This window comes from Eucyclogobius newberryi, unplaced genomic scaffold (assembly GCF_026437365.1).
Source record: "Eucyclogobius newberryi isolate DKJ021-1_F unplaced genomic scaffold, fEucNew1.0.hap1 SCAF_15, whole genome shotgun sequence".
In the NCBI taxonomy this organism is placed as follows: domain Eukaryota; kingdom Metazoa; phylum Chordata; class Actinopteri; order Gobiiformes; family Gobiidae; genus Eucyclogobius; species Eucyclogobius newberryi.
The window spans coordinates 16,637,454-16,664,099 of NW_027315779.1; the positions used below are offsets into that span (position 1 = coordinate 16,637,454).

The window sequence follows — 26,646 nt, forward strand, 5'->3', positions numbered from 1 at the left end:
CCTGAAATCTTTTAGTAAATCTGAATTTAAAGCACTGAGGACGTGTATTCTCGCATTTATTGTAATTGAGTAACTATTCTGTTGGATGTTTCTTTAGATACAAGGCTGGTTAAAAAATATCACTTTCTCATACCAAACTAAGCTGTTTTTAGCCCTATATTTTTAGATTTTCCCACTAAATTTGAATCCAGTCATTTATGGTCTGAGTATGCAGGGGATAAGGGTCAAATTAATCCATCTTGTCGGTAAAAAAAAAGAGTCGAAGACGGCAAATAAAGTAGTACCAAAGCGATGATCTTTTTTTTTAATCATTGATTTTGATAAATGAGTTTTTACTTTTTAGAAATTGTACATGTAAATGTATATTTGCTACATTTACAATTATATGTATTTTATGCACCAGAAGGCCTATTCATGAATTGTGAATTGTGGTTAAAATGCCTATTTCTTTAACTACTGAATTGAATTTTTTTTAAATGAAACTAGCTCTGTAATTATGCATACATTTAGTGAATTAATAAAAATATATATCTCATAGATAAAATAGAACACATGATTTGAATGTGCCATACTTCACATTTATTGGATACAAAAGTACATGGCTACAGTATGGCACACTTGTGCAAGGTCAGTTTGACAGGGAATGTGTCTGAGTTACACAAAGCATGCGTGTACATTTAACACTCAATAAATGCAAATGTCCATCTTTTCGTATTTTCCATAAACATTTACAAAAGTATTGCTGGAGCAAATTCATAAAAACATAATGCTTTAGGTTTTGTATTCACCAGTAGCTTAATTAATGCAAAAAAAAGATAAAACAATGAGGTTAACCACATGCATACAAAAATATACAGCTATTCTGAGCAATGCAGTTCTGTCCATAGTTGAACAACATTTAGTCTGTGCCCGTCTTTGAGGAGGAGCTGCTATCCAAACATTAACTGCAGCCTCTTTATAAATTATGATGTACATTCACAATCAATGAGGCACAGCACTTCATTTACAAGTAAAAATATGTTCACCTCAAGATGTTGCTGTTGTACCTGTAATATTTAATATACATTACTACTTTGAATGTAACATCTCTACACTCTGAGAACACACTCATACTCACAAAACATGCATGACAAAATGTTGTGTACAACTATAAAACCTGATACCTGGTACACAACATCATTATTCACACACACTGGACAGAAGAAAGGGAAAGTGGCCATGCATGTAGCAAAATAATAAACTCAAAGTGCTTAGTCATAAACTGTGCATCTAACTTTTAGATTAGTTGTCCTGTGCAATTATCCTTCTCAAAATCTGCTGTATCTCTGAGAACGAATGATGAAGGTGAAGATTGAGCGTGGATAAAACTGCAGTGCTGTTGGACGCTGGCAGCTCAGGCACAAGCCGAAGTGGAGGTGTTGAGGTCGCTTAACTTTAGCCCAGAAAGCCCAGTGAGCGGTTCGTGTCTTGAACAGGGACATTCTGCGGGAAAAAGAAAACATTTAGGTACAAAATAAAAAATATAACAAGGCTAGTGTATGTGACAGTGGTGTAGATTTACCAGTCAATCAGCATTCCTACTCTCACCTATTGTCATGTAAAAACTCCCGTACACATAGGGTGCTATTTCCTCCAGTTACACAATTTGTTTTTAGTATATTTTTATACAGTATGATACAGATCTCTGTCAGATTCTTTCATTTACTCTATAGTGAGCACAGGCTATTACGCTCTCAGCAGCATACAGCAGATGAATATTAATTATTATTATAAAGACATAACTACTTTATAACTACCTTGAGTGCGCTGTGGAGGACGCGTAAACGGTGCAGTTTGTCGTTGAGCAGTGGATCGTTGACTCTGCGTACAAATGAGCGCTTGTACTCCAATCGACTGGCTGATCTGTGCTCAGCCGAGGTGGACAGGCCCGACTGCTCCAGAGCCCGGTACAGGTCCCCCAAAGAGTCCGAATGCATCCGGCTCTCACGGGGTCGCCCTAAAACAGGACAGAGTCAGCCACAGACAAGGAGACACCAGAACAGTCTTTGAGAACATCAACCATATATAATGATATCATGTTAATCCTAAAGCTGAACTATGATGAAGTCATGTTTAATGTTTTAATTACATTAGGAAATCAATTTGAAAGCATTTAAACTGTGGGGTAAATGTTGCTCATAGGAAAAAAAATTCAATCAACGTGTAAGATTTTTCTAAAAAATAGAAAACAAGTGTTGCTAATAGAAATAGCCAGTGAAGACTAGATGACTGGACACTCTAGTAGCTGATTTTCCTTCCAGGGCAATATTTTCAACAATAAATAAATAAATAAATAAATGAATAATTGGTCTAAAACAAACATGTATTGTTGTTATTTTAATATTTTCCCGATTAGCTGCCCATTTATTTGCATTTATTTGCTGCCCTCTGTTGGTTATTTGGACAAACTTCACTGCAGCTAGACTTCATGTTAGCTTCATGTATGACTGTGTGGTGAGTTTGGAAAATGCGGGTTTAGGTATTGAAATAAACATGCTTTTTGTCATCTGCTTTTTATGTTTCTCTCGACTCGACTTTCCCAAGACTCTAGAGAAAGAAAAAAAAAACATGAAAGGACAAGAAAAGAAAAAAAAGAGCCGCAAGCCAATTTCTTTACATAGAGCATGAATCAACATTAACATGGGATGAAAAGATTTCTTCTTGCTTGAGCATCCAAACACAGCCACGAGGCACAATGAGGCCCAGAGATAGAGAGATAGAGAGACAGAGAGAGAGGGAGAGATAAAGAGAGACAGTGAGAGAGCGAGAGAGAGGGAGAGAGGTAGACAGAGAGAGAGATAGTAAGAGAGACAAAGAGAGAGAGAGTTAAAGAGAGAGAGCGAGAGAGTAAGGGGGAGAGAGAAAGAGTTAGAGAGAGAGATATATAAAGATAGTTAGAGAGAGAGAGAGAGAGAAAGAAAGAAAGGGAGAGACAGTAATAGAATAAGAGAGAGAGAGGGAGGGGTAAGCAAAGAGAGCTGGTGTGGGGGAAAAGGGTGATCTGCCAAGATAAATCAGTATCAAATCACATACAAAATGTGATCTCACTTAGACAACTGCCCTGAGGGTCTCAAGGGAACAGCTAATGGGCGGGCCACAAATCCAATCTAATCATGTGGTAACGGTTGTATTTATCGGGTGACATTTGGCCAAGTCTGCTTATTAGCAGCTTCCTCTTAATAAATCCACTTAGACAGTGTCAGGAAGGGTGTCTGGTCGAACGCTCTACACATCGCAAGGATCTAGTACATGGTAAGAAAATAATCCAATAACAAAATAGCAAAATTTGATTATTCAAGATGAATTCATGTTGTTATACTTTGGCCAATTAAACAAAGGGACATATATTTCTTAACATAAAATGCAGCACTAGTTTATAAAATATTGACAATCCCACTATCTTTAACAATGAGAAAAGTTTTCGTAGATAAAGATATTTAATTATTGTCTAAATCCTTCTTTGTTCATATTTATATTCCATATTGATATTTTGTCTGATTACCTAATTCCCGAGGGCGCTCCAGGTGGTAGTTCTGTGTTTCTGCTTGTTCAGACGCGGAGGCAGCAGCAGCAGCAGCTAAAATAGCATGTAGGCCACTGTCCCGGGGCAGTGTGAAGCTGCGGGGCTTGCCCCCCATGTCAGAGTCGATGCTGGTCCTGAGGGGCAGAGGCAGTGCTCTGTACTGCTCCTGCAGAAGGCTCCTCTGGTTGGGCAGCGTGGAGCGACTGCGGTACTCTGACACCTGGTCCCGGACCTCACACAACATGGACTCTTCTGCTGGGAAGGTCTGGAGGTACTGTATCCTGGAGGAGCTCCCTGTGGGGTCCTGCCAGGAGTTCCGGTGTCCTGTACTGCTCTTCTGACCCGAGGAGTAGCCGTTGTTTCCTCCATCCAGTGTTTCAGAGTGATAATCTTCATGAGAAGAGCGTGACTGGAACGTGTCTGAAGAAGAGAGATGCCCGCGCTTTGGCTCCAAGTACGGGCTCACCTGAAGAGACAGTTGGCCAATTAACGTAAAGCACAGATTCAAACTGTCCAAAATATTCAGTGTTTCCTTTGAAAAAATAAAAAATAATGATTTATACTGGAAGATACCGGCCAATATAACAATGGTTTAACTCACTGAGGCTGCTCTGGGGAAAGTGTCGTAAGGAGGAGGTGGACTGTCCTGTTTGGGCATCGGAGGCAACTCTGCATCATCATGGTCGCTCTCACTCCAGTAATCTGTCAAACACACAATAAACGTGAACGTCTATACACTAAGTGTATATGTATATTTTAGGATAATTTGTGTGTACATATACATGATTGAGCGCTTGAGCCTAATGTGTGACCATTATTTGCGACAATTAAAGTGCATTCAATAATAAACTACATACCAGCTGACATGTAAAAGTCAGGCACATCATTAAACCATTCAGTACTAGGTTAAGGCTTATATTTGAACAATTAGAACTGTTACAGCTAAATCCATCCAACTGTATTTCCACTTCCAATTTTTTTTCACTATTTTGACCAGTGTCAGGAAGTACATCAGAAGTAGCCTGAGATATGTATAAACTGTTTATGTACATTTCTGGAAGGCTCTTAGTTATAGGAGTTATAGCTTCCACATTACAGAGAGCGAGCCAGTTCAGCTGAGGTGTGACGCAGAAAAAAATTATATGCTCAAGACTCAAGGTGTTAAAATGTACTGAGATGGGCTCTAACCACCCACTATTCAACAACACTTAAGCTCATCTACGTAGACTTCTAAGAACACTATGTTTTATATGGTTTTGTATGAATTTATCTGAACTTCCTCCTGTGGGAAGCAACATCTGAAAATGAAAACCATTTACTAAAGTTAAGGACAGGAAAGGTGGAAAAGGTGTGCGATATGCTCCAGTTTTCATGACATTTCCGTTTTATTTCAAGTGATTTCGGGACAAAAATAAATAAATACAGTAACAAGATAATGAGAAATTAAGATGTGGAAAGCATGGTGGTGGTAATTTGTTTATGTTTGCAACTGTTTAAATGTTAATCTGTTATGTTATTTTAATGTGTTGTTTTGTATTTGTTTAAAAAGTACACATAATAACTTTAGCATTTTCTAAAAAGACACTGCAAAAATATAAATAATACAAGGCGGCCATGAAATGTATTGATCAATTACACCCCGAATCTCTCCTGCCCGTTTTACTCATCAGGCCGGAAGTGTTGCGTCAAGCTCCCTATGCCCTATGACAGATCAAGAATAAGCATAAAAAATATATGAGTCACCTCACCTTGGTCCTGTCGGTTTTTCTCCTGCTCCGAGTATCCTGCCACTGCCATACTGAGCCGGCTAAGCCACCTGAGTGGGAGAGCAGCACATCATGACGCACTCTGCTTAAAACAACCTGCATTTGACACCTCACAAAGCTGTCCTGTTTAAAGGTAGAGTGGGCAGCCCAATAGCCGGACTCAATTTACAGTCAGCATGGGGTAGAAATGGTGACATATGAAAGGGATTTGTGGGTAAGAGGTAAGTGAGTAGTGCAAGAAGAACCTCATTAACTCACCGGGACATGTCATCTACATCATCCGCTGCGAAATAGAAAGTCTTTATCTTCGGATGGCAGGCCTTGAAAGCACTGAAAAGGGGAGCAGTGGTTACATTACAGCAGATGTGTGCAAAAGACTGGGACATATGGTGCAGATTTACACATGAATACACAGAAAAGGGGAGTTTAGGATTAACTGGCAAATCATCACATATTTATCCAGAAACAGGTGGCAAGCAAAAAGTGCGCTGTTATTTTTGTCAGTTTCAGACTAGTAGCGACTGCACTGAATTTAATGGTTTGGTGGTTACAATTATATAACTAGAAAATACATGTCACAAAGTTCAATCATATCCTTTGTAGACAAAAAATATGTACTTTAAAATGTAATTCGCTATATGTATTTTCAAAAAATAATAATAATAACAGTAACAGTAATAAATAATGACAATGATTATAATAATAATAATAATAACAGTAGTATTATTATTATTACATTATGTAGCTGCAGCTAAATTTAAAACTTATTTACAATTATAACAACGTAACCTATGATCAACAATATGAGCTACAATAATCTGCCATTATTCTTCTCTTGGTCACCATTGTTTTATCTTTGGACCACTTTTGATAATGATCCCTGTCAAATCGTGTTGAAATTGCTGAAATTGTTATTTCTCACATATCTTTGAGAACAAACGGTCACACCCTTTACAGAATATGTTTAATCTTGAGAAAAGTATTAGTAATACTGAGTCAATTGTGCCGTTTCAACCAGTACTCACAACTTTCTTCTGCACTCAGTGGCCCTTTCGATCTTGAATTCTGGGAGGCTAACAAAACCCTCAGCTTTCTCATCCTATAAAAATGTATTAGTCATTATTTTATGTCATTGCGTTATACTTATGATAAATGTGTTTGTTATTACCTCTTCATTGATGTACCAATACAGACATGTGCCTTTTAGAATGAACCAGTATTTCTTCCACTTCTGTGAAAAGTAGGTTTTGGCGTCCTTCTTCTTCCAAAGCCAGCCCTCGCAATCACCTTGTCCTAGATCTCGACAGGAGATGCGGCGCTTACTGACAGAAGGCATAGGACTCCCCCCTGCACACACAATAAACAACACAATAAACACCTGTTCGTGGACATCACCATAAGAGCTTTGCCCTGCACAAACTCACCTTTACTCTTCTTCTTTGACCGAGACAACAGCGAGGAGCGATCAAACACCTATACAGAGAAAAAACAACACCATTACTGTCTGCATAATGTATGAAATCATGAATATACAGAACAATTGTGAGTTCGGTGAACCCCATCGCACAGTAGATTTGAACACCAAAAAAAACAATAAATCATATTCGAAAATAGTTTTAATGTATATTTTAATTTCCTTTTTGCGTTCTCTACAACCAAATATGCACATTAAGTACTATTTAAAGGGAAAACTAGTTATGAAGACGTTTGTTGTATAACATTTACTCACACAAGGATAATCATACAATAGGCAATGCTACATTAGCTCATTGATACTGAAGAGGTACTGACATGGTAGAGAGAGGCCGAGTCGGAGCTGGAGGTGGACCGCGACACTTCCAGGGCAGGCACCAGAGTGTATTGAGTCGGGCTGCTCCCTCTATCTGCTTTCCTACGGTTCTGACTCAAGCTGCGGCTCAACAGGAACTCTTCCCCAGGGCCTTTGTCCTCACTGGCGAAATGCAGCAGGGAGTTCTCTGTGAGAGGAAAATAAAGAACCATTACCTCACTATAGCCCACTATTCTCCCGGCTCTCTTTGGTCGCACTTAGAATGAAATTTATAATAACATTAATTAACACCTTTCTATTAGACCCAGCCTCACTCTTTTCACCACTATTGATAGAATATGATCACACTTTATCTTGTGTTAAACTTGCTGAAATCCTTATTTTTCATTAGTTTTGGTTGGTTTGGTTGCAGACTAAGAAATCTGACACAGTAAAGTGCCAAGATAAAGAGATCATCTGCGATGTGTGAGTATTCTGAAGAAAAATCCCTCCAAATAATAACAAAACATTTATGTTGTCTGGCTGGAAACAAAATAGAAGCAGGGCTTTATGAAGGGGTGTATAAAACACCTACAGAGCTCAAAGAAAACACATATCTCCATCATCCAAAGTGGATGCAAACATATCACTCTAGTCGTTTCTTTTGAGACTAAACTAAAGCAATCCAGAGTCTGCCCACTCCATTTGACACCTAACTGTGCAGCCACAAACACAATGTGAAAACCTCAGGAAAATATCAACTCTGTCTGCTGTTGCCAGAGCAACCGTGCACTTTTTATATCCCAATGATGGAGAAATAGGGCGATATAGAGGGAAGGTACAGTCACAGAAGGTGAACTTATGGATATGTTACTGATGTGCAGCATGTTATGAGCTTTGACAGGCCAGCTCATGCGTCGACTTGTGACTTGGAGATCTGAAAAGCTGAGGATATTATGGGATATCCACCCACTCGCCTCAGTCCCTCCCCTTCCCCTGTTCTTTCCTCCCACTCACCTCTGCGGCTCTCTCTCTTCAGCTTGGTCAGGTCCTCGCCGTCCCCGACCCAGTTATAATCCAGAGGCATGGAGATCGGCCTCAGCCTGCCTGTGGACCAGAATGTGTCTATTAAAACATTTTGTGTCTATTAAAACATGTTGTCTAAAAATGTCTCAAGATGTCTATTCATGTTTTGGGAGTCTCACCATATGTAGGCGTGCTGGCCCTGCACACGGAGCCCTGGTTCTGGTCATACTCGTAGCAGTACAAAATGGCGTCCTCCTCCACCAGCGGAAAATGCTGCCGACACTCCTGGTCCAGATACGAGTTTGGCGACTCTGAGCCTTTCGCCACGTTATTGTCCGACTGAGTCTCCTCTCCAGACAGGTTCCCCTTGTCCTCCCTAGCGTCACACAAATCATCAGTCAAATAAACAAAGAAGATAACTAAACATTGCTTAAGTTAATTACTGAACCTCAAATGCAATTTATTTGCAGGATTAAGATGATGATAAACCAAACATCTTTGCCTTGGCAGGTGGATAGAAAAGTGTTTTATAGCTTGTTAATAAGATCAACACGTGAATGTTAAATGGTATATGTGATCTTTTTAACAATTAACACTGGGCAAGGACCTCCTCTGACAGCAACATCTCATACAATCCCATTCTGTAGATGTTATTTTATCACAAACATTGATTGAAAATGGTTTGCAACAGCTCTTGGCTTTATTCAAACCTTCCCAGAACAACTCTGTCTAAGTGAAACAAATCTAAAAATATTCTTGGCATGTGTGGGGACATGATGAGTAATCGCTAAAATTAAAAACTGAAGAAGGAAACTTGGTAAATCTTGGACAAAACACTTGGAGATTTGCTTTTTTTATGGATAAGTGAGCATGTTCACCTGGGCGTGTATGGCTCATTAGGCGGAGGTGGAATGTAGAGGTCTTGAAGGGCGCAGCTTCCCCTTCTCGACGGTGTGCTCAAAGTGCTGGTGGGCGTAACTACGCTGCTGCTCGGGCTCTGAGGAAAGAGGGGCTTTGTTTAGGTGTTAGGAAGTGAGGGAGCAGACAGATAAGGCAGGAGAGGAAGAGAAAGGTGTTAGAGAGATGGACATGATTTCAATCAAGTCAGTCAAACAGTTGGCGGGGCTAAAAGTGCGGCTGTGTGATATCTCAGGCGTGGAATAAGTACAATGTAGGTTGCTCTACTTTCAACTGGTGCACACAGACACACAGGTCGCAGGGCACTTTAGTCTGACATTCATTTCAGGTCAAGCGAAATAGCCTCATAGCCGATGTATACATTCATATTCACTAAACGTAACCCTTTGTCTTGATGTAGAGCCGAGGGGCTGCAACAGAATGGAACTACATTTTGGCGCTAATAAAATACTTCAATTTTTTCCAACTAAAGAATGCAAATGTGTTCAAACTATGCAAATGTGTTGCATAACTAACATCACAGATGACTAATACTGGGGTTGTATTGTTGCTATTCTGAGTGTTAATAATATACTAATACTAATACTAATAATGAGAAGAAGAAGAAGAAGAAGAAGAAGAAGAAGAAGAAGAAGAAGAAGAAGAAGAAGAAGAAGAAGAAGAAGAAGAAGAAGAAGAAGAAGAAGAAGAAGAAGAAGAAGAAGAAGAAGAAGAAGAAGAAGAAGAAGAAGAAGAAGAAGAAGAAGAAGAAGAAGAAGAAGAAGAAGAAGAAGAAGAAGAAGAAGAAGAAGAAGAAGAAGAAGAAGAAGAAGAAGAAGAAGAAGAAGAAGAAGAAGAAGAAGAAGAAGAAGAAGAAGAAGAAGAAGAAGAAGAAGAAGAAGAAGAAGAAGAAGAACTTTTACATATTTTCTGTCCCTAAAATGTCAGCTGTAAAGATAATTCAATCTCACAGTGGAAGCTGAAGAATGGGGGAGGAGGGTACAAGCTGCTGGGCCTCGAGGGGCAGAGGACATTTTCTGTTTGGCCTGGGACTCAAAGAAAAACCATCCACTTTAATACACATCCCGCTTACTTTCATAACATGATTGGTGAAGCACAAGTAGGACAACAAATGCCATTCTCTATGTAAATGTCAAATGAGTACCCAGTGGTGCTATATTGACTCAGGATTAAATAACCAAAAACTCAAAACTTAGACATGCAAGTTTTCTGGTGGAGGGTCTGTCAAGTGTTTTACGGTGAATGTTTTAGCTTGTCCATCTCGTTGATGTTCACTTTTATACCGGCACAATCCAAAAATATTAAACATATATGAACAAGCAGAATACACATGTTTTAAGGTTCACTCCTCAACTTCCTGGAGAAACAGCCTCTACTGCATATGGATGGTTCTTCATCTGCCTCGAAGAACTGGTTCTGGCTCCAGCTCCACTGTCTATCTCGTGTCCGCCTGTTCATTTGAGGGAGTCTGATCTCTCCTTCACTGTGGAACTCCTCCAGATTTCTACTTTTTCCCAAAGAGGTCTGGTAGTTTTTCCTGGCTGAGAAGGAGGGTCTAAGGACAGGGGAGCTGGGACATTTGTCTAAGGACACAGGACAATGCCAAGTCCTTATGAACATTATGTTTAATCTGTTTTTTCACTGTCGCCCCTCGAGGCACCTGCTGTTGTGATTTTGGGCGTTATAAAAATAAATTGAAGTGAATTGAAATGAAATGAAGGTCTTACTTGCAGCGCAAGTGGTTTCCATCTCATGTTTTTCAGCAGAGCAGGAGTCGAGGTGAGCGTGCTCTGAGGGCGTTTCTTTAGTGTTAGGGTCACTCCGGCTGGATCCCCACGCAACATGTTCACCAGGTTCTTCAACTGCCAGCCAACCTAAAATAAAAAAATGAAATAGCAAGATCCATGATTTACTCTATGACAAATCTTGCAAAGCAACAATAATTTTTCTTCCAATTTAGATGGGGTGCACTTTTACAGCAGGGATAAGTCCAAGGATCAAACCCACATCCTTATAATTACAACTATCAATCCTTTGTTTCATTATCTGGCTGTAAGTGTATGGTAAAAATAACATTTTAACATATTCAAACCACAAATTGAACAACATTAGAACTCTTGTACATTCAATAACAAAAAGCTGGCAGCAGCAGTAGAGCACTAGGCGGTGACATGCTCGTAATGGCATGCATTATAATAAAGAGTGTCTAACCCACTTCTGTGGATCTTTGGCACAAAAACCCTCAGAGAAACACAGTCTGTGGCTGAACCAAATCTGCCATGTCCTGTTTGGAGAGAAAGTATCCTCTTGGCTGACTGCACTGAATTTCAAAGCATATTTCGAACGATAGCCAGAAAACGCAAGCATTTTTCAGCCACTGACCAAGCAATCACTTTATTTCCTTCCAAGTCATTTTTCACCTTGACAACAACAACATAGAAAGCTCAAAATTGCAAGTGCATTAAAGAGATCTATCAAGTGAAAATTCTTGGATCCAAGCCCCGTCTCTTGGTGGAAAGAGAAGATTGGCTTTGTTGTCCAAAAGTTATTAAAAGCAATGCTGCACTCACCTTCTCTCATACTTGTTGTTTCTACTTATACAGTGCATACTAATAATGTGTATCGATGATAGATTTTCACCAATGTCCCGAAAATAATTCATAAACTGTAACCAACCAACTAAATGTGATTAAGTTAACATGTCTAATTCCATAAGAGCAAAGTTTGTCTGTCAAGATGACTGGCACTGACTGTCAAATCACATGCCATGAATGCCATCTCCTGATAGGCAGTCACTTCTTCCAGCTGTCAGACTCACTCATGTCACTCGCAGATGCTGTTCGTTTAGTGAAGAAACATCGACTGCAGCACTACTGTCTCCTTCACCTCAACATAGCACTGTCTCCATCACCAAACCCACATTTACCTACATCAAGGCTATATTCAATCGTATCAATCTGCTGCAAGTTGAGGCATAATACTTTTAATTACCGCTATTTGAATCAAAGAATAATAAAATTTTTCCATTATAGCCAACATCACAGACATTTAATAGTCATAAGCGATTCAAAGATGTGCTGCCATACACAACAGATGTTTAACCTAATACTATACTAACCTATACTGCTAAAATAGAGAGATTGCAGTGTTGAGACTATTTATTTGAATGACAGTTTGGGATAACCAGCACAGAGCTCCTTCCATCAGGTCAAGGCAGTTTTCAAACTTCAAGGAACAGATAAAAAGTGTCAATGCTTAAAAAACAAGTTTGTTGGTTGAAAGTGTCAGTTTTCTGTGGGTGAACTGACTGAAACACAATACACTCACTGCCTGCATAATCATTACACTCCTCGCTGTTGCCCTCACAAGTAGTAATTATTTTAGACAATGGCAGCTATTTTTGAAGTGTGCACGACTGGAAGTTTGAGCTACAATTTTTTTTTATTTCATCTAAGTAAGTGTATTTCAAAAAACAGACATACGGTTGGTACGTTTGAACAAGACTAGTCGTAACTAGTTCAGACTAGAAATAATCATTTAGAAATTGAATTCTTGACACCATAAAGACAAAACCTAATAGCTATGATCTAATGATGTTTGCAACAAACATAAAACTTTGCAATTAAGGGGAATAATACAATGTAAATTGAACACAAACAAATGAACCAAAATGTATATCTTTTCTTACATTGGGTAAAAACACAGGACATACGTTGAAAACATTTAGTAGCCCTGAGACCATAGTTGCACCTGTTATACCCTATAGTTTTGAATCCACCTCGCATATGAAATCCAATTGCAGTTTACTGTCGATAGTACTCACCACTGTCTGAAGATTGACCTGAATGACCTCATCTCCTGCATGGATCTTCTTACAGCGGTCAGCCAAGGACTAAAAACATGGACAAATGAATTATTGGTCATTTTCCTGTTTCAAAAGCTCATAACTAAAAGCATGACGTCAATGACAAGTTCCTCAAGTATTGCTCTGTCCTTACCCCTTCTGTTGTGCCTGTGATCACATGCAGCCCATCATATGTTGACTTTATGTACATGCCCTAGGGAAGAACAGAGTCAAAACACTGTGTAAAACTTAACATGAAAGTAAACACAAGGCTCATTAAACAAATCAGCGTTGAAGATTATCCATGCAGACATTTGTACATCATAGAGGGGTCACTGCATGTTGACATATTGTGTTCAATCTGCTTGAAGTGGGAAATGGCAATTATTACACAATAGAGCTTTTAATAAAATATGTTTCAATTGGTCAGTTCTCAATATTTAAGATTTGTAATCCAACCACATAAAAGACTATACGTTTAGATTTGTGTGAGTAACAGTAACAAACTGTTCTTGTTTTTTCAAAATAAATAATTTGAACTAAACTGTTGAAAAGGGGATTTTATAGGGCAATATAGTGTTTAATTATAGTGAAAGCCTGTACCTAGAGCAAGGTTGTATGAAATGTTGGTCATCTTTCCTGAAGCTAAAAGGTTTCTAAAGAGCAGAGACACACTCTAACCCAGAGCCACGCATGAGTAGGCCTCACATGCCGACACACACATTAATGGCCGTCTCAAGACAAGTAAGAGGTTTATTTTTAGGTTGTTGTATTCAGGTTTTCACTGAACGCATGAGAGGTCTTCCATTGCCCCCCACTAGCTTCTTCCACTTCTATGTGGGGGTGGGGTCTACCCTCTGGCCTGAAGCGCCAAGTGCAGGTCAACTACATCAAGTCCAGAACAGAGTAGAGTGATATAAAGGCACAATATCTTTAAGCAAGTACATTTCACAGACAGAAGTCACAAAGTGCTCCACAAAAACACATTTACGTAGAATACAAAGACAGTTTGCAAATATATTTTTATGGGCATGGTGTACAGTCCAGTCTGAACATGGTTTGTTAAATTTAGCAGGCGATTCACATGCCCACAAGCTCTAGATCCCTAGATTCAGGGCAGACATCATAGGTCAAACTGATGTTAATGTGCACCAGTACCTTTACTCTACTACCTTGTAGTTGAGTATTGTTTAGCTAGAGTTAGACCAAACATGTTGATGCTGTCACATGGGACAAAAATCATGACCAGGAAAACTCACAGGGGTGGTTACAGTCCCATTAGCTGTAAAAGCACTTGACTCCTGGATTTCCAATGATTACATTGTGCCATACACAGTCACATGATGGTACAGATAGTCCAACAGGGCATGTTATATATGACACATTTCGACTGGCTCAGGTAATCTGACCGGTCTGCTTCAGAGCTCTTTGGCATGGTTATTAATTTGACATGCTCTGGGCAGAGGTCTGCCTAATGAACAACATCACCCAAACATGAATGTTTACTTGAATTATACTTTTTAATCTTAAGGCAAATTTGTGGCGCTGTGAGACATGGGTAAAGTGTAGTAAACAGGAAACTATTTTCAGTTTATTGTCAGCTTTTACTGCATTTATTTAATTTCTTTGCGCTTCTGCGCCGCGTCCAAGTCCAAAAGCTACATTTCAGGCTTGTTGCCATTCCTTACCACAGTTTCTTCCCTGCCGTAATGGCGTCCTTTACTAATTGAGTCACGTGGGTGCAGGAGCTCTACACTTCATTTAGTGCAGGTCTCCCCACCGGTATTAAGATAATAGTATGCATTTGAAGCACTTGCATGAACTTGTGCTTAAAATAATATTAATTTAAGATATATTCTTTGGTTCATTAGAAGAAATCAGCAGTGCTTTTGATACAGCAACACCTGTGAGGAAAAACATCAGGCCTTTGATGTCCTTTCTCGAGTATTCTGATAATTTTCCAGCCCACATAATGTAAAATTAAGACAAACTTCAGTGTATGTATACAAAAAAGATGTATTTTTGTAATGCAAATGGATATTGCATACATACTACATGGCCTAATATATTCTACGGGGTGAGCATAAATATTCTTACCTTTAGATTACCACAAATAATGCCAATTAACTCCACACATGCACGCTGTTTGTTAAGAGGAGATAATCCACCTGCAAAGGGCCTGTCTCCCACAGATAAAAGCCCTTTAATCACATAAAGTGGACTGTAGCCCGGAGCTTCACATATGGCGTGGAGAGAACATCCTTACCAGTCCTTCAGTGGATTTGATGTTGGCAAGCTGCACCACTTCTAAATGTGCCGCCTGGGACACCATTGGATCAGATGAAAGTGAGATGATGTGGTCGCAGACTTCAGACAGGGTTTTACACTGGGGAAGAGAGAATACATTTGAACTAAGGCTTCACACAATATCTAAAGCATATGCTGTAATTATTTTCTTCAAGAATATTGCAACATGGATTTCATTAACAAAGTTTCTTAAATGATGGACAAAATGAGTTAGTAATCAAATAAAATAATCCTATCTTGACTTAAAATAAAACAGAATACCGGTACTAAAAGAAATTGAGAAATAACTTCGCAAACATACCAATTTGTCAGCCTTGTTCAACATCATTCTTTGCCATTTTATTCTTATTCTGGCTTAAACACAAATTGTGTTGATAAACTGGAAAAATATTACATGAAGAGAGTAGCTTTAAACTGAATTACAAAGCAAATCACATTTTGTTCAATTAAATGAACACAGCTCATCATGTTTAGATATAAAACTTATATTTTTTATAGTGCAAAGTGTCACAATGATTCAAATTTGTCTTATTTGCAGATTACACAAACTTATTTGTTGCTAAGGAAAATTCTGAGTCTGAAATGCTGATATCAAACACCTGGTTTGACAGCAACAAATTATCTCTAAACTTGAGCAAAACAAAAATAATGTTATTTGGAAATCATGAGACAGTGAAGATTGAGAGAGTAAAGAAAAACAAATTTGTCTGTAACATTATTGATGAAAACCTTTAAAGAACACTATATACAAACTAAAAGTATTAGGTAGGGTCAAGTATTTTTGGACAAGCTTTACATACCCTTAACATTTAAATATAAAGGTGATTTTCAAGACCATATCAGCTTTTTATTATTTCAAAAATGTTTAAACTCAAGGCCATGATTAGCTTCCAGACAAATAACGTGCAAGACAAATAATAAACAACTACCAAGAAAGGTTGTATTGTAAGGGAAAATATGAATTTATTTATGGTATATAAATATATATTTATTTAAGTCTGAACAACTAGGAAACGTTGTTGTGTTAGAATATGGAACTGTGTGAATGAAGCTCTCAAACAATGTCCAAATATGGAACAAGAGTATAAAGGAATGATATTGGCAACCAATGCAGAACTAATTCAGTCTATCGGTTGGCATGTTATATGTATTGACACAAAAAACTCAAGCATGCAGTCATTTATTTTGTATATTGAAGCTTAATAGACTCAAGGGATTTATCAGTAAATTACAACGAGCGGCTCAGCGTCTCTACAGATTTAGCGAAATAGTAGTTATCTGCCTACTTGTTTCAAGCATGCTCACTCAGAACTGTCTTGCAAACACTTTCTACAGCCGCCAGGAACTTTTGGACATCGGATCACAAAATTTGGACTACTTTATCGATGGACTACAACTTTTCCCAGAGATCGCTAAATTAGAATCAATTATGGACATATGATTATTGTTTGGAACTGTTAATTAGAAGTACTCTGTTCTTGTCAAATCAAAAGTTGCCTCTATATATACATTGGTTATTTTGTGGAACTGTAAGGTAAGTAATTATTCAGAATATCCAAATAAACTTAAATCCATTCTAAATATTGAGCCACCATTTATTTTCACCTCTCAACATTGATAAGTATGTTTTGTCTGATCAGCATATTGACACTTGCAAACCATAGTTTGAATTGAAGATTGATAACTCACCACGTTAAGGATTTTGTTTTCGGTCTCATAAACGGAGGAGTCCTGGGGAAACATGCAGAGCATAGAGTTACCTCTAGAGAAGGTGTCAGAATATGAAGTTATTATTGGTAGTTCTGCTGTAGGTGGATGTAAGCAAAAAATCTGAGCAGCTTGGCACCTCTAACCCCCTTACACCCCCACACAGACATGCAACAAACACCAAACAAATGAATCACCAACGCGGAGGCATGTCTCAATCGCTTCAGCCTGTCTTTCCTCTGTCCTGTCCCTCCATACGCCCCCTGCACTCCCGCCCCTTCCCTCCTATCAGTACCGCCAACGGACTGAGAATCTCCCCACTTCCTGCAATGTATCAGACTCATTAGCAGTACATGTCTGCACTTGACAAGCTTTCACATCCGACTAATGTTTGAAGGTTTATTTGCATAATCTTTTAAAACATCTTCCACCACCACATCATCTATCATCATATCATTCAATTCCCTTCTTTAATGATCAGGGCTCCCATCTCAAAACATAACGCCGGTATCAGTGATGCAAGGTCAATATATATAATTATACTGTATGGGTAAATGTTTACAAATGCATATTGCACTGTATTTTTGAATATTTAGAATAATAAAAAATCTTGTATTCCTTTGGCAACTTTGATTCCACATATTCTACGGACCCAGAATAATTGAAGCTGAATACATCCACACTACTGCGCTGCTAGATCTCTCACGTCACTAATGAGCCCAATGAATAAGTGCCACCACCACTTCTCATTTATGTCACACATGATTCACTTCAAGAATAAAAGTACAACTTAAATTGGGCCCAAGATGATATGCTTTTTGTGTACCTGTTGTACAATTGTGGTCAGCTCAAGACACAACTGGATGACATTATTTCTGGTGACAGAGTAATCCGCAACTGCCGCAAACGGAGACCTGAAAAAGAAAGAGCACCTGGAATGAACCATTAGACCATCCTTTGTTCAAATGAATATCATTGGTAAAAGTCGTTATGTTAATTATGAACAATATTTTTAGTGGTATTTCATCTAGAAGCTGCTGCCAACTAGGGATGGTATGTTCTGAGATTTGTAATGATTGTTGTGAGAAGAAACATCATCATTTTACAATAATCCATTTTCACTGACACCATGGTCCAAAAAGAACTTTCTGAATAATAAAAAAGTTAAAATGACAAAAACAACCAAATGAAAACCAAATAAAAAAGCATGGTAAAATTCAGGTTTACTTTGGAGAAGGTTGAAAATAAATTACTCTTCCAAATTGTGCACAGTATATCTCAGTATATTTATATTGCACCCTGAAAAATCATGATAAACAAATAAGCAGTTAATCTTGGCATCGCTATTACCAACTAGATCCTCGTACATGTTTTTCCACTTGATGCTGATTCTGTAAATTGGTATGCATTTTACATTCTTCATAACTCATATACCGACTGCAATAAAGTTCTTGATTCAAATTCAACATTGTCAGCTTCAAACTGCACATTGATCAGACACAAACACTGGCTCATCTCCACAGAGAAATAAATCCACATAAAAATAGATTTGCCCGATGCCTGTGAGGCCCTCTCCCTCTAAGCCTGTTTTCCTTCCTTGTTTGTTGATTAGTTATGGAAATTGCAGAGAAAATCTAATGCAAATGTGGTCCAAACCTGCTCTAAAGCAGTCCTAGGATTAAAACAATGTTCAAAATCTCAGTGGCAAACAGACCAACAGGCTGTTTAATGTATCATTTCCACATCTGCAGTACTGCAGTGAATCTCATGCGGCTCATTTTCCAACTTATTTTTTATAACAGATGTGAAACAATGCTGTGTGCTCTTGTTACAGGGTGTAGATGACACTGATGCATGGGAATTATTTACATAAACATCAAGTCAAATTATGAGCAAAGAATTCTATGATTACTTGTAATTTTTTTTTTTGTACAAAAATATCTTAGTGTGGCCCCGATAACACACAAGTGAGGTGAAAAATAAATGGGGTGAGTAATTCATAATTATATGCACCAATTTAATCAAATGTAAATGACAAGTAGCTTTTTTAATAGACTTTGAATGTATTGACCGGTGAATAAATTGTTGGTGACTAAAAAAACTGTATTCAGAAGAAACTAAAAGCTTGAAATAGTTTCTTCGATGGACAAATATTTTTACAAAACATGTATACATTATCTGTGTTGACGGGTAAAGGGTAGGATCGTGAATATGTCTTCTAATATGTGATGTGTTTTGTTTAATGCAGGGCCACAGCACTTTGCGGCTCTCACCTGTCGAGCCACGCCAGCAGGCTCTTGGCTGCTGCGATGAGGTCCACCACTGAAGTCAGGAAGTCATTGGGCAGTTTTCGAGAGGCTTTGCCGTCGTACTGTCCGCTGCGGCGCCGCCCTGTGATGAAGTTCTGCAGATTCTTCGCTGATGCGTTTAGTTTATGAGAAAGAGTCTTTAGGTTCTCAGTCTCCAGGCCATAGTTCTAAGAAGGAAAAAGGATGTTTTACTGCCATTGTTTTCGGTTGTGTAGAATAGGTTTGTAAATGTGTTTAGGAGTCAAGTGAGGTCAAGGTCAAGTGAAAAAAGCCAACCAGCCAAGATTTTTTGGTGTAGGAAAGAGATTATAATTAATTGTCAAGAAATTCCAATGCAGACAATGTGACTAACGTTTTAAATAGCTTTAGTCACATCAGAACATGACATTACAATTGTTTGGGTACAATTGTTAATTTATTTATTTCCTAATGTTTACCAAGTTCACATTCTCAACATCTGGCCAAGAAGCAGCACAACACAATAATGCAATGATCATAAATCATTAAAATAGTTGTAGTAAGTAAGTGTTAAAAACCTAAGCATTGATCATGTACTAGACTCCGGATTGAGTTTTTGAATTGAGAGGGATAGACAAAAGAACTGAGTTTTAAAGTCAGCTGTAATCGGTTACAGTCACTGGCTTCAGAAAACTGAAATGAGGGACAAATAAATCAGCATCTCTGTCAAAGCGAATAGATTTGACACAGACTCAAAGTCAAACGTCAAGTCAAAAGTAGTGAGTTTAATTCCAAAGTTTCATAATCTCTTGAGTGCCCCATCTTTGGTTTGGGGCTGGTATTTGATTTCTAAGAACGTTCTTGTTTGATCCATTAAACTGCCCCGAGCTGACAAAAGGCCGGCCTAACCAGCACCATAGAAGAATACTGATCATGTGACCACTGTCATGTGAGGGAACAAACCAGTGTCCTGTTCAGCCTGTACGCTCAGCGCGACTGTCACTTCACATGTGCTTGGAAAGCTGAGCATTCGTTATCACTGACTATTGCTGACTATTGCACAAACACACACAGGATTGCTGCGGGCATCTGTCACCTCACTGTTTCTTGGGAGAGAACCACTAATCATATTTAATACAGCACTGCCTTTCGGACTTATGGCAAAATCCCAGTCTTGTCCAGCATGTGCCATGCTGGACAAGAGACTTTAGTCTGAGAGAGCATCTGTGACCTATGAACGTTAAATCACACATTGTGTGATACACTAAGCATCTGTGAGGTAAAACATTTTTAACTGAATATTTTGTGGAATTACCTGATAGGCCACAAAAATAACCACAATAAAGCCTGATTTTAAATGTTTTTAACTTTGCACATCAAGTTCTATAGCAGGTGCATAGGAGAAGGTGTGCGTAACGCTGAATAAACTTTTAAAAATCTTTTTAACTTGAAATTATCAAAGAGGACAATTTAATTTAGCAGTGGGGGTCCCGGATCAGTTTCAGGATTATTTTTGGGAACCCCTGAAGTAGATTATTTAAATTGACAACATATCAATTTGGGTACAGTTTAAGTACAATGCCAGGATTTTTAGATGCAACTGGAACATTGAACAGTCTCAGAATTACTCATAGTGTCCAGCAGTTATTGCTTCCTGTTGAACATGTTTGGTCATGATAAATTTGTATTAACAGGATGGTCGTTGTTGTTGTTTTTTTTTCATTGGAAACTGTTTTAGGTTTATTAAAAGTGCTAGCAAAATAGTGTAGGCTTGGATTAAACTATGATCATGTGAACCAACAAAATACACACATCTGGCACAGCAATATGTGCCTCTGTCTAATCCGCAGACCAACACACAAACTGTATTTGAACAAACACACTTTGTTGGATTCACTACTTTTCCTCTTGCACTTTTGGTACTGATTACCCCAGAGTAAAAGTCCCACAATATTTATTTCCCCTCGAAAAGGGTCTGGAGCCGATGGGCCATTTTGAGCAGAGCTCCACTAGCTCCATACAGCGGCTGCAGCTCGATTATTTCTGTATAATCTCTGTTTGCATGTAAATGTTGATTGGTTTATATTGAGCAACTACTGTGCTCAATATATATCATATGAGGTCATCACAGAGGTTCGTCATAGTCACTGGAGTACTAAGTGCTAATATAGCGTGAATAGTAGAGAATGACTAAACCAGTCACAATGTTGATATTGGTGCACTGGCAAAGATTCATAATACTGTCTTTATACATCACATGTGTAAGTGATCAGCACATCATGATAAAACAACTTGTACTTGAGAAATCACTTGAAGTAAAAGAGGCAGTAATCCTTGTCAGCACTAATGACATCTGGGAGATCTGCCCGCCGAGGATGTTTGGGGCTGATTATTAAAACTAACATGTTTCAGTGATGTCTGAAACTTTTTTCCTCACAGAGAAGGTCAGTGATTACTTCTTAAAGCTTCTTGCAGTCTAAGTGATGTGCACCTCTGATTACAACAGTTAAAGATGGGAATGTTTACAGTACAGAGTGGCGTTTGGACTAACCAGAGCACAAAGCAGATCCACAGCCTCCAGGATGAGCTCTTGGTGTCCGATCCGAGACACTCCCAGGTCCTCCAGCTCCTGGTGGGTGATGCGCAGCAGCTGGTCTCCCCCAACGTTCTCCCTCTCAAAGTTCTTTATGTACTGCTGAAGGCAATCGTCCAAACCTGGAGCAAAGCAAGGCGAGTTGAACACAAACAGACACACAGGTCATCTCATTAAGAGGCTAATGCATGGTGGCGGGTGAAATGTAATGGGCCATAAGTACACATTTAAGTTGTCTGCCTATAGCAGTTGTCCACTGAAACAAAGGGTATACAGCTGATAAAGATATGTTTCATTTTCATTTTCATTTATGATTGAAGTGCCATTTGTATGTGGCTCTAACACCCACTACAGAACCCAAGGAGGGCCGGCCTGGATAAGCTGCAATATCATGACTGCGTGGGAAGTGTCAAAGCAGTCATCTTTGATTGACAGTTGATGGGAAAACTCAACAATAACATTCACTTGCAGCACTTATTCTGTTCAATGACAACAATGTCATTTGTTTGTATCTTACTTCAGTTTAAAATAAATAAATAATTTAAAATAATATATATATATAAAATATATATAACAAATAATCTTGTTATGAAATGTCCACATGATGTATTAACAGAGAAAACCTCACGTGTGTACCTAGGTCCATCTTTCCTTTTCAATGTTCCAATAAAATAGCTTTTTCTTTTTGGATTGCAAAACTGTGCATATCCCCTCAATTGCCAGACAGCCTCCTGCATGCTTAAACACTTCTTCCACATCCTTCTGCTGGTGACAGAGAGAGTATCCTTTGTTAGTGTTTTCTATACCCTTAGCCTCTCTCTTCTCTCACAGCCCTGAGCTCATCTCAGAAAAGACCATCCAACACGTGACTAAAGGCCAAGACTCGCCCCTGATCAAGTATTCCTCTTGGGTTCGGCTGACAGTTCAACCAAAGGCTGGAAACTTTCATGCCTTTGCAAGAACCGTCAAACCTTAAATAATCAGCATGTTTACCAACTTAATTGAGTCTTATTTTGTCAATGAAGTATTTCCTGAGTTGTCATGGAAACCAGTAAGAAGGTTTTGGCAGAGGTTTCTCTGACTTGAGGGACAAATGAAGAAATAAGGGAAGACTTGAAGTCCTTGAGAAGAACAAACCTCAAAACGCTCACAGAGTGACAGCTTTTTTGTAGTATAGGTCTGGGGTAAATGCTCTCTATAATGAACAACCAAGTCCATTAGAGTCATGGGGCTGCAATTTGGGACAATATCTCATTAAAATATTTCTGTATAAAGAAAAGTATTGCAATTATATTGCAATTGATTAGAGTTTAGATTACATTACACTACATTTTAATCATAGGCTCCTGTTCAAAGTTCACATTTTAAGATATTTTCTTGCTAGTGGAGGAAATTACCTTGCAAATTGTGTCCATTAAAAATTGCGATTGTGCAGCCCTAATTGATGACATGATCTATTTTAAATATAAAGAAAATCACACATAACTAACATATAAACAGAGCTATTACTGTAATATTTTGTATTGACTCAATACAACTCCAGAGAACGTAACATCTTGTTTCATACTTGTCCCTGGCATGTTGACACTGTAATCTGTGCTACATGAGGGATCCTGCCCAGTCCCTCCATAGGTCAGATTATCAAACATGCAGAGGAGAAATTAAAAGTGCAGCAACAACACATTCTAATCTCTCTTTGACATAATCCACTAATGGCGCTGAACCAGATTGACAAGGCTGTTCGTTCTGTGATAATGGCAGTTTTGTGTGAATCTTGACATGATCAGTGCTAAACAAGAAGAGAGTAGGCTGGGCACAGCAAAACAACAGAGAAATAAACGGAATTATTTGGACAATAAGGGATTGTACTAAGACTGCATTGTCATTACAAAAAGCATAAACATCAAAATGCTCCCTTAGACATTGTTGTACAGGGCTTTTAGTATAATGTACAAGTACAAATGCGGATTATGTTTTTGTGTTTTTTTTAATATGTCCAGTTTAATTCTAAAGGGCGTAGTATAAAAGTGTATGCTGAATTAAGGTTTAAAATGTACATTGTCCAAATGAAACAGCGATTACATACAATTTACACAGTGCCATATGTGAAAACGAATATGATGGCAAAATCGTACAAATATATTAAATTTAAACTTTAAGTACACTTCACTAGAGTGGACAAATTGTCACTCAAGTCAGAATCCTTTGTGCTTACTTATGAGACCCTCTTGTTTGAACGGTCTTTGTCACAGCTGGGAATGGGGCACCTCTCTCACACAAAAACGCTAAAGGAGGAGGTGGACGGAGGGAGCAGCCCGTGGGATTGTGGGAAGGTCACAGTTTGGTCTCCAGTGTCATCCCAGAGCACTGTGCATATAATGGGACGTGTGAATGGTAAAGTCGCCAAAGGCTACCAGTCTTTATAGAGCTGAGGAGACAAGAACAAACAGTTCCCCTCCCCTGCACTTCGAATTAGCATTAGCAGGCTCTGGGCACTGAAACGGTGGCTGCTCCAATTGTCAAATATGGGACACTAAAGAGCTGTATCATATGAGTCACATTCAGCCTATGTTCCTCTCAAACTGCCACTTCCTCCAGTACCGTATAGAACTACTAAACAGCACTATGGCAGCTTGGCTTAACACAACTTTTTAACATTTGTTTTTCAAACCAAAGAAGGAAATTAGGTTTGTTGTTCAAATTGACCTAACTCTTCAGGTAAACGCCAAACTCTGGGTCACACCAAACATTCTCTGGACGCTTTTGAGAAATACTGTAGGATTGCAACCAACAAAGATATACACCTATTTAAAGCACTGAAAATGATATTACTTAACGCATGGCCATCATTGTTTTTAATAGTATAATTTCTGGATGTCTTAAAGGATGCCATAATGCATTAAGACAAAACCCCATCTGTAACAAACCGCACGGGCTTGTATGAACAGAAGCAAACCATTTGTCTGGTTTATTAAACTACTGTAGCCACCATGACTCACACCTGAACATTAATGTTCAATTTCACAACTGTTTCTTCCCCTTGCGTCTTTCATATTACCAATTCAGACTTACTGGAGAATCTGAGCCAGCCTGAGGTTTTCGTTCAGTTACAGCTTATGTTTTTACATTTCAGGGCCTTGTCCCTATTACAGGTCGCGTGCAGACGCATTTTACGTTCTAATAAAACGTGTGTAATACAACGAAACAGGCCTGATCTTCACTATCACCATAAATCTGAGGGAGTAGAAGAAGCAGCCAGTCCGTGAGTTACGACCCGGGAGGTAGGCATGGACTGAATGTGGATAATATTTCATCTGAGAGACACCCGAGCAAAACAACAACACCCAAAACAAAGAGGCACGACTATCTTATTAAGATACTTACTGGATATAATCTAAAACAATTTACTGAGCAGTGCAGACAACCTCAAAACACACACAATTTATATTATGCTATTTTCAAAAAATGAGTTTTTGTTAATTTCAGTTTGTCAGCTGTTCATCAAACAAAATATAAAGTTGTAGAATAAGTTCTATTAGCAGCCAAAACCAAGCGAGGACATAAAGGGTCAGGCAACAGCAGTGGTCCTGATGAAGCCTTATAGAACTCCTTCTTTAGCATCTGTAAGGCATCTTCATATCTCAAAAACGACCATTGTTTACTTGTAATATTCCCCAAAGAAATTGTAACTAATATGTATTATGTGCAATGGACGTACAAGTGATAAATGTAGTAGAAATACTAGGACCAAAGCAAAGCTTTGAGTAGGCCTACACTGTAACTTTAGAGTCTTGATCATCTAAGCATCTTAAACCAGCAGGGGCCTCATTTACTTAATAACAGGTAGGGCTTTTCTCAGTGGCCTCAGGTCTAGACCTGGGAGTGGTGCTTATTATTAATGTAATTACTGGATGTGTGCAGTTTGCCAGGGAGTCTCACACGTTAACACTGAGCGAGGCAAGACACAATAGAGATTCCTCAAACGCCCACAGTTTGGGTTTTGAGGCTCTGATCGCTACAAACAGTGTCAGCATTAAACCCGCTTTGAGGTGATGGGGAAGACAGTCTACAGGGGCCAAAGCCGGGATCAGCAGGTGTTTTCTTCTTTTTGTTGTGGAGATATGTGTTCAAAAGCGTTTCTATTCGTGGTGTTATTTGGCTGCTAGGATTAGAGTTATCATTATCCCTCTCATGATCCTACCTTTCATCCAGTCGACTACTTGAGATGAGCTCCACTTGCTTACTGGCTCCATCACGAGTGCCATGGCAGAAGTTTGTCTCGACAAAGAAAAGATCGACACTACCCAGGTTGTCTACCTCAGCTCCTTACAAAAAATGCTCTTGAAAATTGAAAGGAAAAAAATGTGTTTCGTTGCACAGATTGTGTGTTTTGAAACAACATTTGAGTGGGTCCAAAATGTGCTTTTAAGTGAATCCGAAGCGAGTTGCGCACATTCCTGCGCTGGGGACGCGCATCACAAAAGCTATTTCCCTTGTTCCTGGTGCGGGGCGCAGGGGCCGTGGTGCTGCTGCATCAGTGCTGACCACAAGTGTGTAAACACATCCCGGAGTGTCCAAAGATGCAGATGCGTCTGGATCCCTCTCTCCCGTGCATCCTCAGCCTCTGAGACTGGACCAACGCGCGGATGGAGACAAGTGCCACGAGGAGGCGGGAAGAAACAGGGAGGAGCTGATCGCCTCCTCCAGTCGACTTGAGGACCATTGTCATCGTCTGTTTGATCACACCAGTAGGATTTTACCCTTTAGTCTATTTTATTTTATTTTGAACCATTTAAAATCATCAAGTTTGGGCTTTATTTGGGATTTATTCGGCAATCAGCACTCCTCTCGTTACACTTTAAACCGATTCTTTCTTTGCCCCCCCCGA

At 39.0% G+C, this 26,646-nt stretch overlaps 1 protein-coding gene across 3 annotated transcripts; it reads right to left on the reverse strand.

The window, feature by feature from the left end:
- Window positions 1-556: 556 nt before the first annotated feature.
- LOC140360895 (connector enhancer of kinase suppressor of ras 2-like) lies at window positions 557-26,339 on the reverse strand. 3 transcript variants are annotated; one of them, XM_072446354.1, is made up of 22 exons: window positions 25,960-26,339; window positions 21,717-21,880; window positions 19,172-19,374; window positions 17,725-17,812; window positions 16,881-16,922; window positions 15,151-15,270; window positions 13,039-13,098; window positions 12,864-12,932; window positions 10,768-10,914; window positions 9,001-9,134; window positions 8,302-8,498; window positions 8,114-8,203; window positions 7,120-7,304; window positions 6,753-6,801; window positions 6,497-6,675; window positions 6,354-6,427; window positions 5,587-5,658; window positions 5,311-5,378; window positions 4,164-4,264; window positions 3,542-4,028; window positions 1,797-1,996; window positions 557-1,482 (listed from the first exon to the last, which is right to left on the reverse strand). In XM_072446354.1, the coding sequence occupies exons 1-22, from the start codon at window positions 26,021-26,023 to the stop codon at window positions 1,435-1,437; spliced, it is 2,841 nt and encodes a 946-aa protein (XP_072302455.1). In that variant the 5' UTR covers window positions 26,024-26,339; the 3' UTR covers window positions 557-1,434. The 3 variants fall into 3 exon arrangements, with proteins under 3 accessions (XP_072302455.1, XP_072302454.1, XP_072302453.1); XM_072446353.1 differs by having other exon boundaries at window positions 9,001-9,119; window positions 17,725-17,830; XM_072446352.1 differs by having other exon boundaries at window positions 17,725-17,830.
- Window positions 26,340-26,646: the final 307 nt, after the last annotated feature.

Coding starts and splice junctions, on each gene's coding strand:
- LOC140360895 (XM_072446352.1), bottom strand. CDS start 26,023: ATGGCACTCGTGATGGAGCCAGTAAGCAAGTGGAGCTCATCTCAAGTA. Junction 7,305..8,113: donor GAAGAGAGAGAGCCGCAGAG/GTGAGTGGGAGG, acceptor TTCCTCTCACAG/AGAACTCCCTGCTGCATTTC. Junction 1,997..3,541: donor GGAGCGCCCTCGGGAATTAG/GTAATCAGACAA, acceptor GTCCTGTTTTAG/GGCGACCCCGTGAGAGCCGG.